The 15,068-nt window shown below is 49.4% G+C and overlaps 2 protein-coding genes across 5 annotated transcripts in view; one reads left to right on the top strand and one right to left on the bottom strand.

Moving 5' to 3' along the window:
* Nucleotides 1-7,354, bottom strand: part of Deaf1 (DEAF1 transcription factor) — an 18,496-nt gene extending 11,142 nt beyond the window's left edge. Inside the window, exons 1-7 of one of the 3 annotated variants that reach the window (XM_055606872.1) lie at nucleotides 6,782-7,354; nucleotides 3,669-3,766; nucleotides 2,644-2,773; nucleotides 2,514-2,540; nucleotides 2,247-2,393; nucleotides 1,609-1,748; nucleotides 677-742 (exon numbers count right to left, since the gene is read on the bottom strand). In XM_055606872.1, coding sequence (XP_055462847.1) covers nucleotides 677-742; nucleotides 1,609-1,748; nucleotides 2,247-2,393; nucleotides 2,514-2,540; nucleotides 2,644-2,773; nucleotides 3,669-3,766; nucleotides 6,782-7,076 — 903 coding nt within the window. In that variant the 5' untranslated portion in view covers nucleotides 7,077-7,354. Of the gene's footprint in view, nucleotides 1-676; nucleotides 743-1,608; nucleotides 1,749-2,246; nucleotides 2,409-2,513; nucleotides 2,541-2,643; nucleotides 2,774-3,668; nucleotides 3,767-6,781 lie in introns of all 3 variants that reach the window. The other 2 variants (XM_055606873.1, XM_055606874.1) reach the window with 2 other exon arrangements.
* On the top strand, nucleotides 6,424-15,062 carry Tmem80 (transmembrane protein 80). 2 transcript variants are annotated; one of them, XM_055606876.1, is made up of 5 exons: nucleotides 6,424-6,445; nucleotides 11,818-11,837; nucleotides 12,542-12,635; nucleotides 12,725-12,817; nucleotides 14,723-15,062. In XM_055606876.1, the coding sequence occupies exons 3-5, from the start codon at nucleotides 12,563-12,565 to the stop codon at nucleotides 14,926-14,928; spliced, it is 372 nt and encodes a 123-aa protein (XP_055462851.1). In that variant the 5' UTR covers nucleotides 6,424-6,445; nucleotides 11,818-11,837; nucleotides 12,542-12,562; the 3' UTR covers nucleotides 14,929-15,062. The 2 variants fall into 2 exon arrangements, with proteins under 2 accessions (XP_055462851.1, XP_055462850.1); XM_055606875.1 differs by lacking the exon at nucleotides 6,424-6,445 and adding an exon at nucleotides 7,636-7,757.
* The last annotated feature ends 6 nt before the right edge of the window (nucleotides 15,063-15,068 follow it).

Raw genomic sequence — 15,068 nt, 5'->3', positions numbered from 1 at the left:
CAGACAGAACACTGTTACATAATAAAAAAATAAATCTTAAAAACAAAAAAAAGTAAAGAAAGTCCTGTTAAAACTGTTTCCCAAGGTTATATTCTACCCTCTTTTACTTTTCTTTCTTAATTTCTTTCTCTCTCTCTCTCTTCTTTTCTGTAAACAGGCTTTCTCTGTGTAGCCCCAGCTGTCCTGGAACTCATTCTGAGGACCAGGCTGGTCTTGAACTCACAGAGATCTACCTTCCTCTGCCTCCTGAGAGCTGGGACTAAAGGTGTTCACTACTGCCACACAACATCTCTTTTACTTTTCCTTTAAAGAGTTTCACTAAATTGCCCAGGCTGGCTTTGAACTCATTCTGTAACCCAGTTGGGTCTTGAACTATCAATCTTCTTGCTTCAGCCTCCCCAGTAGCTGGAATGATAAGTTTATGGCACCAGGCTTGGCTGGTGTGATACTGTGACATGATGTTGAAAGCACAGAACAAGAGATAGCACGTGCATGTTTACTGGAACCACTTTGAAAGGAGGCATTGCATTGGGCTCACTTGGCTCCATATAGCCTTCCCATTTCAGCACCCTGGACTTCCTTACAGCCACCTTCGACCCAGTGAAGACAGAAGCCTTCAGAGAAAGGTGGGACAGCGCCTCTGTGGGCAGAAGGCACACAACACCTCATAACTTACTAGACTCATGTCATCACAACAGGCAGCACAGGTACAGGAGGCAGCATGAGGGTTCAGAATACCATCCTGAAATATAGAAGGTGCAATAGGTATTATATAGGCACAGATATAGAATTATATAGACATATAGGTAGAAATACAGAAATTAGGGAGTCTGCCCCTCCCAGGAGTTGTTCGGTGCTACACTGTATCCACCATCAAGGCACAAATCTGAGCATAAGATACAATCACTTCTGGAAACTTCCTGTCTGCACAATGCCCCACTGGCAGCAGGCTTGAGTCTCTCTCCCTAGGAATGAGACTCCGTAGACATTGGCCAGCCATAGCCAGGAGCTGACCTGGAGCAAGAATCAGAACTCCTTTGCCTTTGCCTTTGCTGGAGAGGGGGTGTAGGGGTTACAAGCACTTATTACTCTTAGAGAGGACCAAAGTTCAATTCCAAGAACCCACATGGCTCCTCACAGGTGTCTGTAATTCCAGTCCCAAGGAATCTGATATCACAGGTATCATGCACGGGGTTCACATGCACACATGCAGGCAAAACGCGAGTACACATAAAATAATAAAGCTAAAGAAAAAAAGGGTTTCTTCCTCATAAGGAAAAGGGAGCAAAAGGAAGGCAAGCGTGGCTGGCACTGCCACTCTGACTCCCTCTACCTTTACTCTCGTGTGTCTGACGTTTCCCTTTTTTGTGCCTACTGCTACTCCATCTGCTCCCGACAGCAATTCTCTGAGTCAATGCCAGTACACATCCAGGACAAGAATATCAATCAGGATATAAAGTGAATAAATTATAAAAATAAATTGAAAAAAAAGAGGGCAGGTAAATGGCTCCACTCATACACTGAGTACTTGTCATCACACCCTGCCTGGTGCCATGTTCTGAGCACTCCCCACTGATCGTTCTAAGGCTGGCTGGTCTCCGCACATACCTGGATGAGGCACTGCAAAGGTCTACCCGCATAGCGGATGCTTCTCTTCCAGTCCTTGCTGCTGGCTCTTCCTGCCATGGCTTCAAACTCAGTTGGGCTGTACCAGTTTTCTCCCTGCTTGATACATCTACCCCGGCCACCTGGAATGAAGGAAGCTGGTCTTTAGAAGTCATCAAGTTCTGCTGCTGCCTTGTCTTGCTGACACTGGTTTCTTTCACTGTCTTTTTTTTCTCTGCTCTACGTGGCCTCTAATCTCACCTACCCAATCGTCACCCAACAGGCTGCCTAGCAAGTCATCTCAAATCCACTGTCTATGGTCACTGCAAGCTGTACTGCATCAGCCCACTTCAGGGATCCTCTGTCATCTGAGTTGTCTGAGCTGGCTGGGAAATATGGGTAAGATCTGCCTCTCTCCTAACCCCTTCTCCCTTTCAGGGTCAACTATGAGGCTGAACTTGCCCTTAGGTCTGTTCCTGCCTTATGTCCTCCATGGCCTAGGCTCCAGAGACAAGGTCTGAAAGTCACTCATCTATCCATCTCTTCTAACATATTTACAATATGACAGGCTTCCTCGACCCAGTGTACTACAAAAGAACAAAGTCTTAACATGGAACCGTTGTAGCCAAGTGCTGCCTCACCTGAGCCGAGCCTGCTCTTGTAGAGTGTGCCACTGATGTTCCGACAGCGCACGGGCAACTCGCTGTCATAAACCGAGGGGTCCCAGTTGTACTTGGTACCACCTTTCTCCTGGCCAGTTGCCAGTGGGGTAGGAGGAGACTGAGGACCTGGGCAAAGAGAAGCTATGAGAAGGAGAGCGCAGAGTGACCCAAACAGCCCAGGATGCTCCATCCAAGCAACCCCCCCCACCCGGTACATAAAGATAACCTTGAAGGGTAGTGCCATACCTTCAATGGGCAGCACTCCCTCTCCTCCTGAAAGAGTTTGCCTTTCTATTGGTATCTATTTAGTTTTCACATTTCACACACACACACACACACACACACACACACACCTGGGGTAAGGTGCTGCAGGTACCTGGGGTGAGAGGTGTTGCTGGGCCCTTCAGGCCGGTGGTCTCCACAATGCTCCCATCTGTGTGTACAACTATTAGCGTGGCTTTCTCAGTGTTCAGACTATCCCCGATCTGCAGGGCTGTCCTACCAGACTAGAAGGAAAGACGCTCGTCAGCTCTAGGATAGCCAGAGGCACATTACTTGACCCAATGGAATGTGGTCCTGCTGCAAGACTCTAATCACACATCAGCAAGAGAGGATGTTCACCTAAGCCCACACATCCTCTTCACAGACAACCCCAAGGCACAGAAGGACAGAAACAAGAAGACACAAAGGCTATACAGTGTCTGCACATCTATCAACGCTGCTGCAGTGGACTATGTTCGTATGCACAGCTGATTTCTGCACAGTGAGCCAGGATGCCTTGTCTAAGAAGACAGTTTTGAAGGCTTCACATAGAAGGTACAACAGTGTGACAGACAAAACGTCTCTGATTTTAAACACCCTAGGTGTTGATATCTGCTCCTGCAGGTAAGGACTAATGAGAAAAGGACTAATGGACTGTAAGCCTCAGAGAAAGGGAGAGGGAGGTCGGATACAGTGATTCTTGGTGTGTCAATAAAGCTCAACAGAAAGCAAGCAAAGCCAGGCACTGAGAAGCTCTATCTGGGCTGAGAGCAGCCTGAGCTTGGTGGAACACAGGCTGCAAGGCCAGCTGGCATGGAGCATGGCCTGACCACAGCCTAAGGGCTCCTCATACATAGCTCTCGGCCTTTCTAGATTTCTATTGCACTTTTCCTGTTGGTGAACTAAGGCGAGGATCAAGCCCTAGCTTAATTCAGGTCTCCTGCCTTGCCTAGCCCAGCCCTGAGCTGCTGAGAGCACAGGGGAGTCTCCGTGGCTCCCAGAACAGAGGGTGCTCACTCCCATCTAAATCCTGGGAGGGTCTTGAGAATGAGGAGCACCCTTGGGGACTGTGTGGAGAAGTCAAAGGCTCTGAGGACAGCTGTGGGGCCCCCTGAACTGTACCCAAGCGCCGCAGCTTACCAGGACATGTCCTGATATGGACGCCGCGTTTGCCACTGATGTTGTGAAGACGTTATCTGCAGAGGAGCCCACGTTGGCCACGGTCACTGTGGTCACTTCTACAACAGAATGGAACAGAACGAAACTTCACACACCATGAAGGAAGAGCACGAAAGGCAAAGGTCTTACTTATGAGCCTTAAAGTGCCCATGTCCACCTAGACATCTTAACTGTCAATGCTCAGCTGACATCTCTAGTCCAGTCTAAAGAACTTGCTTCTCCCAGAAAAGGGGGCATCTACCCTTCCCCACCAAAACCTTTCACATACAGCAAAAATATCCACCATAGCCTCCCATTCCCACTCCACCACTGGCCTTTCTTTCTCCCTTTGCAAAGAAGTTGCAAGTCCCATAGGGCTGGGACACCTCCTTGTCGATCAAGACATGGCAGACTCCAGTCCAGCCTCATCCCTCTCCACTGCCATAGCTCAGGCCAGCCTACAGTCTTGTGTCCACTGTCTGAGGTCTCCATGCCATCCTTCCCCAGAAAAACATCTTCCTCCTGAAAAACACGTCAACCTCCCACAGCCACTCCTGCAACATGAACTTGACTTGGGGCAGACATGTCTACCATCAGTAACCTCAAAGCAGCGCCACAAAGATGTTATCATGTCCCCAGGCTTCCTGCCACACGTGCTGCTAGGTTCTTCTGTACCCTGCTGCCTGTCACAATGCACCCTTTGCAGCTGGCCTTCCCAATCTCTACAACAGGTTCTGTCTGCCACCCAGCATTCTAAAATGCCCAACACCCAGGAAAGCCTCTGGCATAAAATGACAACTGCAGCCCATTAATCCAGCCTTGACCAACCTGCACCCCTGTACCTGTCTAGCTCATATTCATTACTAATTCATACATGGGCACACCTAATTCACCCTTGACTCAGCTAGCAATGACCCACCTGGACATTTTCTGATGTCAGAAACTCACAACAAAAAATTAGAAACGTCTATACATAAATATACAACTAAAATTCTAAAACACACACACACCATAAAGATAATTCTCTGTTGTCACCACAGACATCGTATTTCTTTCCTGAACTCAAAAAATGTGTGTGTGTGTGTGTGTGTGCGCGCGCACGCGCGCGCAAAAATCCAAAAACTTCTCATGGTCCCAAATCCCAATATCAACCCAGAATTCACAGATGAAAAAGGAGCACTAAAAGCTCCAGGAAAAGCCAGGTAGTGGGAATGCACAACTTTAACCCCAGTACTCAGGAGGCAGAGGCAGGCGGATCTCTGAGTTTCAGCCCAGCCTGGTCTACAAAGCAAGGCCAAGACAGCCAAGGCTACAGAGAAACCCTGTCTAAAAAAACAAAAACAAAAACTACCCCCCACAAAAAGAGTCCTTCCAAGGGACCTGGGTTCCACTCCCAGCATCCACATGGTGGCTTACAAATGCCTGTAACTCCAGTTCTAGAGAACTAGAAGCCTTCCTCTGACCTCAAAAAGCATTAAGCAAATATATGGTATACAAATATATTTGCAGGCAAAGCAGCCACACACATTAAATGAATTAACTTAATTTAAACAAACAAACAAACAAAAAAGAACCCCAAGAAGGGACCAGAGAGATGGCTCAGAAGTTTGAGTGCATACTGTTCTTACAGCGGACACAAGTTCAATTCCCAGCACCCATAACAACATAACTCCAGCTCCATGAGGAACCTAATAACTCTACAGGCATCTGCAATCACAATCACATACACACAAAAAAAATAAAAATAAAAAATAAAAATAAAAAATTAAGATTAAAAAGCTCCAGGAAGCCTCCCTCACTTCTGTGACTGGATCTAGACTTCAGGTAGCCAGGGAAGAAAACAAGGAGAACCAAGGCTTCTCCACCAGTGCTCACAGTCCTGATGGTCTGAACAAACACCCAGCTGATAAGCTCAGCTCTAATGCACCCTAAACAGAACCCCAACGCCAAATCGGCAGTTTCATATTGGAAAATACACCTGACAGCACAAAGCGCATGGCAAAATGATTGAGTCCAAGGGTTCCAACCTACAAGCATAAAACATTCAGGAGCTCCACATGAGCTCAGAGCTCAGGAAGGCCAAAGGCCAAAGTGGTGGCATAGTAGGAAGCAGTGTGGTATGGCGTCACTTGTGCAGCGTGTTGCAGCTCCGCTCCGTTTGTCATAAAAACATGAGAATCAGGGTGCTCTGTGTGCAAAAGGTCAGAAGGAAAAAAAATGGAGAACTAGGTAATGGAGAAGGAGAGAATACCTGCAGAGGAAAAGGCCGACTTAGAAGATCTAGCACAGGAGACTCCCACCTCACTACACAAAGCAAGGCTGATCTCTGCATCATCACCTCTGAAAGGCTGCCTGCCTTGAAGCACTCTCCTGCTCCTCTTTCGGGACACACCTTTAGGCTAAACAGGTCTGCCAACAGTAATGCTAGCAGCATTACCATACCTGGAACTCCCCCAGAACAGAATTCACACCTGATCCATCTGTGCTATCAGCTCCCAGGAAGCAGCAGGAGAGGACAAGGCAGGTAGGTAGTAGGTATTCAGAAAGTTCCAAAGGATAAACAAGACAAAGAGTAGAGAGGCAGAGGCACACAAGGGAGCAAGTTATACAGTGCAGGGCCAGGCTAGTGGAGTGGTGTGCGTGTGCGTGTGTGCGCGTATGCGTGTGTGTGTGTGTGTGTGTGTGTGTGTGTGTGTGTGTGTGTGTGCGCGCGCGCGTGCTCCCGCGCAGGGCACTGAGAGGTGCGGGGCAAGAACACGGTAAGTGTGCAAGGCATGTGACGTGCATGAGCAGGTGCAGAGTTGGTGTTCAGGACATTGTGAGGTGCACGGGCAGGTGTGAGGCGCACAGGCAGGTGCAGCGCATGTGTACAAGTGTGAGGTGCACGGACAGGGGCAGGGCAGGTGTGCAGTAAGGTGCACTGGCAGGGAAGGTGCTGAGCAGATGTGCAGGACAGGTGGAAGAGAGCCTCTCCTGTGAGACAGATGTGCATGACAGATGCAAAAAGCATATGGGAAGCGGCCTGTGCGTGGTGCATGTGTTCAGGGACTGTACGCGGGAACCCAGTGAGGCGCGAGGCCGGCGGGCGCACTTGCCTGCGAAGGCGGCGGCGGCGGCAGCGGCGGCCTCATCGGGGCTGGGCAGAGCCTCGGTACCCATATCCATGTGCCCAGATTCGGCCGCCATCACCGCCACAGCCGTGACCCGCCGCGTCTCGCGCTCTGCCTCAGAGTCCGCGTCCTCCTCCGAGTCCTCGTCTCTGCTTAACACCGGCTCCTCCGCCTCGCTTTCCGCTGCGGCCGCGGCCGCCGCCGCCACAGCGGCCGCGGCCGCCACCGCTGCCGCCTCGGCCAGGCCCAGCTGTTTTGCCGCCGAGTCCGAGTCCTCCATACGGACTCCACCGAGTCCGCCCGAAGGCTCTGTCCGGGACCGCCCGAAGCGCCAGGCGCCGAGCGAAGCGGGGCCCGAAGAGGCCGCCCGAGTTGGGCCGAGGCCGCCCGAAGCCACCGCCCGAGCAGCGACCGAAGAGGCCGTCTGACGCCCGCCGAGCCGAGCCGAAGCCGCCCTCAAGCCGAGCTGATGTCCCGAGTGTAGAACCGACACGATCCGAAATTTCCCGAAGTGAAGAGTCGAGTCAGTACGAATGGTTCCGAAGCCTCACGAAAGCTTACGAAGGTTTCTTCCTCACTGCCTTGGAAGCTGATCTGATTGTAGTCACCGACTGATAGGGCTGGCCGGGTCTGGAGAGTTTCTCGCTGGCTTCCAACGAAGCCGACAGATCCTGGGGACACTGGATTTTTCCAACCCCCTCTGGCGGCGGCGGAAGCCGAGCCCACACGAGGCCTAGCCGAACTCCGCCGAATGTCTCCGAGCAGAGTTCTCCCGAGCCTCAGTGCCCGCCTCCTCCAGTCCGAAAGCTCCCGAGTGTTGACGGACGAGAATCCGGCCTCGGCCGCGGTCGGACGCCCGCTGTGGCGCGCGGCGGGAGGAGCGAAGATGGCGGGAGGGTGCGGCCAAGAGGCTGATGGGATTGTGGCGGACCCAGCGGCAAAATGGCGGCCGTGCGGCCAGGTGAGGCGGGCGGGGCCATGTGGGCGCCGGCAGAAAGTGGTCGTGCTGTCGCGATGAGAGGCCTTTTGGGCTGGCTCCGCAACTCCTCGATTGCCACCTCGCCATTCCGGGCCATGGTGGCTAAAGGCCACTAGTCCGGATTTCTGCGCTGGAATTGTGGGTTGGGGGAAGCGATGTTTTCCGGGTGGGCTTGAGTCGCTTGGGGCGGGGATCCCGGCGGCTCTCCTGAAGCTCCAGTTACATACCTGAGGCACATCTTGGGAGACCCCTGTATACCAGCATACCACACCTTCTGTGCGCCCGGGACCCACCTGCGGATTACCCAGAGTACACTACGGTGGCATACCAAGAACACAACCAGAATTCACCAAAGCCGGCATCCGTAGCATAGCTGTGGCTCATCCTCAGCACACCCATGGCACACTAGCTGCTCACCCGGTGTATACCCTTAACACACCTGTTTCTCATCCTGCGGTACACCCTTGGCACACAGAACTAGCACACCGAAGATACCTGCGACACAATAACTCGTCTTCAGCTCACCCCTGGCATACCTGCACCTCACCCAGGTACACCTGCGTACACCTGCTGCTCGCCCAGGTCTAAGGATAAGAAAGAATTAAATTTGTAGGAAGAAATAAAAGATGATTTAGGCGACCTCAAATAGGTAAAGTAGGCCTTGTGCCACAGACACGGCTATATGGTGTCTGTGTGATCAGGCCACAGGATCCAGTCACGAAGTGACCAGAATTCAAGACAATTACATGCTTTAGCCTGGATTTTCTGTAGCTAAGGGTAGGGAAGGGGCACTTGTTAAGTGCATAATAGGTAGGTTAGTTGTTTCCCTTAGACAAAGTAGTTTTGGAACTTCAGGGTCTTTTATCTCTTTTTGCAACCATGGAATGTATGGAGTAGGGGTCAGCTGCCTTTTATTTTTATTTTTCCTTCAATCCCCAAAAAGCTGGCTTCCTAAAACTTTTGAGCTAAGTTTCAGGGCCTTGGCTTTTGAAGGGATTCTTTTACCAGGTAGAGCTGAAACACACCTGATGTTCTCCCTAGGGTGCACCCTGGCACCCTGGTAGCTCACCACACATAGCAGCTCATCATTCATAGCTTGCCTCTGGCATGTGCTGGACACACTCAGGATATTTATAGCATACATTCTACTCACCTCAAGCACGCCTATAGTTCTCTCCAGTACATCCATGGCATACCTGAGGTACACCTTGGATACACGCAGGCATACTGGTACACACCAGACACAACTAAGGCATAATGTTAACTTACCCTTGTTGAGTACACACACACACACACACACACACACACACACACACACACACACATACATACACCTGTGGCTTACTTGAGTTCTGGGCTACCAGAAGGTGCTGTAGCCAACATTTCTGGGCCCAAATGATATGGGCAGGCAGGGCCAGGTGCCAGCAATGTGGGTCAGAAGCTGGTCATAGCCAGTTCAGACCTGTGCTTGTCCATCTATCCATCCATTCATTCTCCCAAATGTTCCTGTACTACACATGCAGCCTAGCCGCCAGGCACTTACTACCTGTGTAAGTAGATACTGCTTTGCTTAGTATCTGCCAAAAATGTGGGAGTGCTATTGTGTGTGCATGTTTATAATAAAAAGGGAATCCTGCGTGAGAGAGTGGTCTTGGAATTAAGTCATATAAAATACCCAGTTTCCAGTCTGGGCTTTTGGCCTTCTCTACTAATCCAGCAGTAGAGAGGCTGAGTCAGGAGCCTGGTTGTGAGTTCCAGGCCAGACAGGTCAGAACTAAGTAGTGAGCCCTGTCTCATTCAAAACAAAATAGTATAATCCCAGCATTTGAGAGACTGAGTCAGGATTATATATTCAAGGTCACCTGGGTGACATAGGAGACTCTTGTCCCCACCACCCCAAAAAGAGTTCTACCAGATGTAGCCTTTGTCATATTAAGAAAACATTTATTCTTTATTTTCTGGAGCAGAGATCCTTTTTTAATATTTATTTTTACCTTATGTACATTGGTGTTTTGTCTGCATGTTTGAGGGGGTCGGATCCCCTGGAACAGGAGTTAAAGACACTTGTGAGCTGCCCATGTGGTTGCTGGGAATTGAACTAAGGTCCTCTGGAAGAGGAGTCAGTGCTCTTCAACTGAGCCATCTCTCCAGCCCGCATTTGTTCTTTTAATTCCACAGTGAACTTCTTCTGCCTTGAATCTGCCACACAGTATTACCAAAAATCACTGATAAGAAAAGTATTAAATCCCAGGAGTCAGAAGTTCAGCCAGAATGAACTCCTATAGATTTTTAAATGTTAGAATCATTTTAATTAATTAAATCAGTTATTTAAATATGCCACTTAAGCCTGGTGTAGTGGAGTACACCTTAAATTCCAGCAAGAGGCAAAGGCAGGCAGATCTCTATGAGTCTGAGGCCAACCTAGTCTATATAGTGTGTTCCAGCCAAAGTTACATAGTGAGACCCTGTCTCAGAAAACAAACAAATATTATGTCATTTGAAGGTTTTATACAATATGTTAAATACTTTTTTATTGTGTTTATATGGAAGTGAGCACTAGAGTGCCAGGTGCCACAGAAGCCCATATAAAGCATAGATTTCTTAGAGCTGGAGTTACAGACATTTGTGGCAGCCTGATATGGGTGCTGGAGCCAAGTGCAGATTTTCCCTAAGAGCAGTATGTGCTGAACCATCTCTCCAGCTATACAGTATTTTTTCCCCAAATCTCATAATTTTGATCTTCAACAATAAGCCAGCAGATACAATTTAAATGCTTCTTTTGGTGGGGGGGGGGGGGTGGCAGTGTTGAGGACTGAACCTGGGACCTTTGCATGCTAGACAAGTGTTTTGTCTTTTATGTGCATCTCAGGTATTATTAGAAGGATCCAAAGGGAGGCTAGAGAGATGGCTCAGCTGTTAAGAGCACTGTCTGCTCTTCCAGAGGACTCAAGTTTGATTCCCAGCACCCATGTGGCAACTCACACCCATCTGTAACTCCAGTCCCAGGGGATCTGACACCCTATTCAGGCCGCTGCTGGCACTTTGTGCATGAGATGCACAAACATACATGCAGGCAAAAACACCCATGCACATAAAACTAAAGGGGGAAGTGTTTTTAAAAAAAGTTAAAAAAGGATTCAAAAGGATGAAAACGCCAGTTAATGTAAAACCAACCCAAATGTTGACAGGTATCTGGGTAGCCTCGTTTAGCTGGGGCCTGGAAAAGAACAGATCAGGTTTACTGGAGCACCCTGTGGAAACATGATGCCTCTCCAGCCGCGCTCACTTGGCTTCCTGCTCCCACACGTGTGCCTGCTAGCTGGCTGTCCAAAGGCTGTTACTAATGACCTGTGTTTACCAGTGTATGACTCTCCCATACAAGCGTCCACAACAGAGTAGGCAGCTTCAGGCTGGCCTTCAGAGTCAAGCGACCCATGGAAACTCACCATGGCATAACCTGATTCCTTTTCTGCTTCAACCCTAGGGAGCACAGGGAATAGAGCAGAGGACATGCACATGCTCTGTCTCTGCTCAGAAGTCAGCCTCTTTTATAGGAGGTTTGGCCAAATTCTGAAGCTTTTTTACTTGTTTATGATGTGCATACACATGTAGAGACGTGCACAGCGTGAATGTGCAGCTGGTGTGAGCCTCCAGACAGGCAGTCTGACCCAGGTCACATTCCATCCCGGGATGGGCCAGGCAGATTGTCGAATACAACACTTCAGACTCAGAGACAAAAGGGAGTCCCCATTACACCCTAGGGCTGACTTTCACAAGGTGAGGAGAGTAACACGATCATTGAAGAGGCTGCATAGCTCCATGGCTGCTTTACAGAGTACTCCTCCCAACCCCCAGACAGTTGTTTTGGGAAAAACTGAATAAAATTCCAGCAAAAAGAAAAGTCCTAGAAGGGATGGCTGTAGAGGTAAGACAAGAGCCTAGCTGCAGCCATTGGCCACTTCTGTTTTCAAACATGGAGTCAGTAAATTAAACATCTGCCATGTTGCTCTTGATGTCTTACTGGCAATCCTTTGTCTTCCAGGGAGAGGCTCCTTCAAGGTGGTATCCTGCTCCTGCTTCTCAAGGCCTTGACGAAACACAGTTCCCTCAGGCAGCACCACACCAAACTGTTGGCCTGGCACAGCCTGCTTTCTACCTTTCTGTGCTCTTCATGCCCCTTCCCCCGTTTTTTTTTTTTTTTGTTTGTTTGTTTTTGTTTTTCTTAAATTCTGACTAGTAACTTGTAAGAGGGAGAGGTGTTCCCTCATGTAATGGTTCTGTCACCCACCAGCTCAGCCCTGTTCCCTTCACAGGCCTTGCACATTAGAAGGGTTGCCACTTGCCTGCCACCAAGCGAACCAATGTGATAGAAGGTGAAAATCCCCCTTACTTTGAATGACCGTGTAATATGTTTTCTCTAAAGAAAATGCAAAGGATCCCCTTTGTAACTCCCTCTGTCCTGTCTGCATCTGCTGAGGACTGGAATACTTAGGTCGTGCCTTGCAGAGGTGGGAGGCTCCCAGCATCACTCTTGTGACCACTAGGTGCCCTCAGATGAGCACTCCAGCAGCCCATGTAGCAGTAAAAGCCCCAGGTAGGCAGGAGCAAATAGCTGGGTTCCATGACCATCTGTAGGTGCCCTCTGTTTGAGTCTACTCAGACCTGCTGATTTTCAGCTATGAGTGGCAAAACAGGCCCTGCTGCTTGGCCACCTGGGTAAGTGTACCCCCCCACCTTGAGTCTGAGGATCCTTGACTTCTTACCAGCTCTCCTCAGTTCCTCTTCAGATGCTGTTTCACCTCAGTGGGCTGTACTATGCCCTGTACTTCCTAGCTACACTCCTGATGATTGCATATAAAAGTAAGTTAGAGTGCCAGGCCCATCAAAGGAATTGTGCCCCTAATAAGCTTATCTGAGTTCCAGCTCTGTGTGTGTGTGTGTGTTCCTAGGTCAGGTTTTCAGCTATCCTCGTAACTATCTGGTCCTGGATCTGGTCCTCTTGTTTGTGATGGGAGTTCTCGAAGTAGCTCGGCTATACCTAGGTAAGTTGGCTGTGAAACCATGAAATGCTTGTGGTCCCATAGGTGTTCTTCCCAACTTTCTGAGCCTTTAAATGTTAATCTTTTCTAGTGTGGGTCTTGGAGCCATTTTCACTCAGGCAGCTTTACCAGGTGTTTTGCAGCATCACCTTATGTTGTCATTAAGTATTAACCATTTGTTCAGAAGCTTTGCTCCAGGAACGACACTGGTGACATCCTCCTGTCTGGAAGGATACGTATACCACTCAGACCAGAGGCCCAGCCTAAAACTAGAGATCCAGAACACTCCCCCCCCCCTTCCCTGTTGGCTTCAGCCCTCAGGGAGTTGTGGAGTGCTTGCCAGGTCTCTTGCAAGGAATGGGGACCCTGCCTCCCCAAATCCGCTCACTGTCTCATCAGTTTTCACCTTAGAGGCCACTCTTAGCCAGTTGCCTTTTCATTTATTTTGAGATAGAGTCTCATGTAACTAAGGCTGGCCTTGAACTCCTGATCCTTCTGCCTCTTCCTCCTGAGTGCTAGAATTGTAGGCATGCATCATCATGTCCAGCTTTTATGCATTGATAAGATCAAACCCAAGGCTCATGCATGCTAGGCCAACACTGTAACAACTGAACTACATCCCCACCCCACCCCACCCCATTTTAAAAAAAATTCCTAAGTCACAAAGTTCATTTAGATCAGAGTTAGGGTCAGAATAGATAGGTTCTTTTATTTTTTTTTAGTTTTATCTTATTGGTGTTTGACTGTATGTATGTCTGTGTGAGGGTGTCAAATCCCCTGGAACAGGAGTTATAGACAGTTGTGAGCTGCCATGTGGGTGCTGGAAATTGAGCTCAGGTCCTCTGGAAGAGCACTCAGTGCTCTTAACCGCTGAGCCATCTCTCCAGCCCCTAGATAGGTTCTTCTAATAAACAAGGAGTGTAAAAGTAAAGCATAGAAGTCCTCCTCCCAGAGCTGGCTACAGGGATGAGCACAGGTCTAGGTCTCTAGCTCTGCCCCTACTTTTTTCCTTTACTCAGTCACAGACATGTATAAAGGAGGTGTCACCACAGGTGCTGCAGGTACAGTGCCCTGTCAGGCTCTGATTCTTTTGATTGGATCTGGTGCCTCCCTCCCCCCCCCTACAGGGGTAGCAATTTCCTTCCTGTTCATCCTAGACAGAGCCCCAGTGTTTGCTGCCACAGACTGTGCTGGAGCTTGTACGGCTTGCTCAGTAGGCAGGCAGTGCTCCCATGGGGTGCAGAGACCGTGGCTGCATGGATGAAGAGTCAGGCCAGTGCTTTGTAGTGCCCTGTCCGGGGCTGGCAGCATTGGACCTCTCTAAGCACTTGGCACTCAGCAGGCCCTTGAGCACCTCCCATCCAATAGAGTCAGCCTAAGAAGATACGCAGGGCTAGGGTCAGCAGAGCTTCAGGTATCCTTAGCATCTGGGGTCAGCAGACCCTTGGGCACCCCTGGCAGCTGGCCATCTACTGGCAGCTTCCAAGTTGGCATTTTCCATGACCCATTTGTTTGTAAAATGGGCAGTTTTATTTTTCATAAGTATTCATGAAATTTTCCAGAACCAGGCTGCCTTAGCACTGAGTGAAATATTTTTAGATATTTTAAACAAGATGCCTTTGATCCCACTTGGAGTTGGGAAAAGGTGGCAAATGCCCACAGTTTTAAAACCAAACTGTTTGTGCCTCAAGAGTATACAATCTGAGATTTGCCCGTTGGTACTGTCTGACATGCAGCGGCCCCAGGGGTTAGTTTTCCCAAATCCAATGAATTCATTGACCCGTAGCAAGCACCATGCCTGGAGCTGGGCAGTCGGTGGGTGTCCTATAGCCCCTGCCTCACTGGAGCTGGGCAGTTGGTGGGGTCTGCAGCCCCCTGCCTCACTCTCTTGTTTGCTCTCTTCTTCAGGCACAAAAGGGAACCTGACAGAGACCGAAGTGCCACTGGCTGCCAGCCTTGCATTCACAGCAATCAATGGCCTCCTTTCCGTTCACTTCTTGCTCTGGCAGACCTTGGTACTGTGGCTGGACACAGTTTTCAACACCATTCTCTTAGTGCTGCATGGGCTGGAGATTGGCCTGCAGGTGGTGGTCATTGCCAACTTCATCAGGTAGATGGTCCTGGGTAACCTGCACAGCAGAGGGCTCCTCAGCCTCCAGCCAACTTTTTTGCCAAGACAAGGAGGGTACCTTTTTTTAATTGATTGTCTATAGATAGTTTTATATGGTTTCTAATATTTTTTTAGTGAGGGGGG

Source organism: Psammomys obesus, unplaced genomic scaffold, assembly GCF_907164565.1.
Source record: "Psammomys obesus unplaced genomic scaffold, mPsaObe1.curated_primary_1811, whole genome shotgun sequence".
NCBI lineage: Eukaryota > Metazoa > Chordata > Mammalia > Rodentia > Muridae > Psammomys > Psammomys obesus.
Note: the sequence above shows the minus strand (reverse complement) of the source record. Positions and strands in the feature narration are given on the sequence as shown.

Bases quoted from the DNA above. Each gene is read 5' to 3' on its own strand.
- Tmem80 (XM_055606875.1), top strand. The intron at 11,838-12,541 runs GTATCCTGCTCC...ACTTCTTACCAG, and splicing joins GGAGAGGCTCCTTCAAGGTG to CTCTCCTCAGTTCCTCTTCA. The intron at 12,818-14,722 runs GTAAGTTGGCTG...TCTCTTCTTCAG, and splicing joins AGTAGCTCGGCTATACCTAG to GCACAAAAGGGAACCTGACA.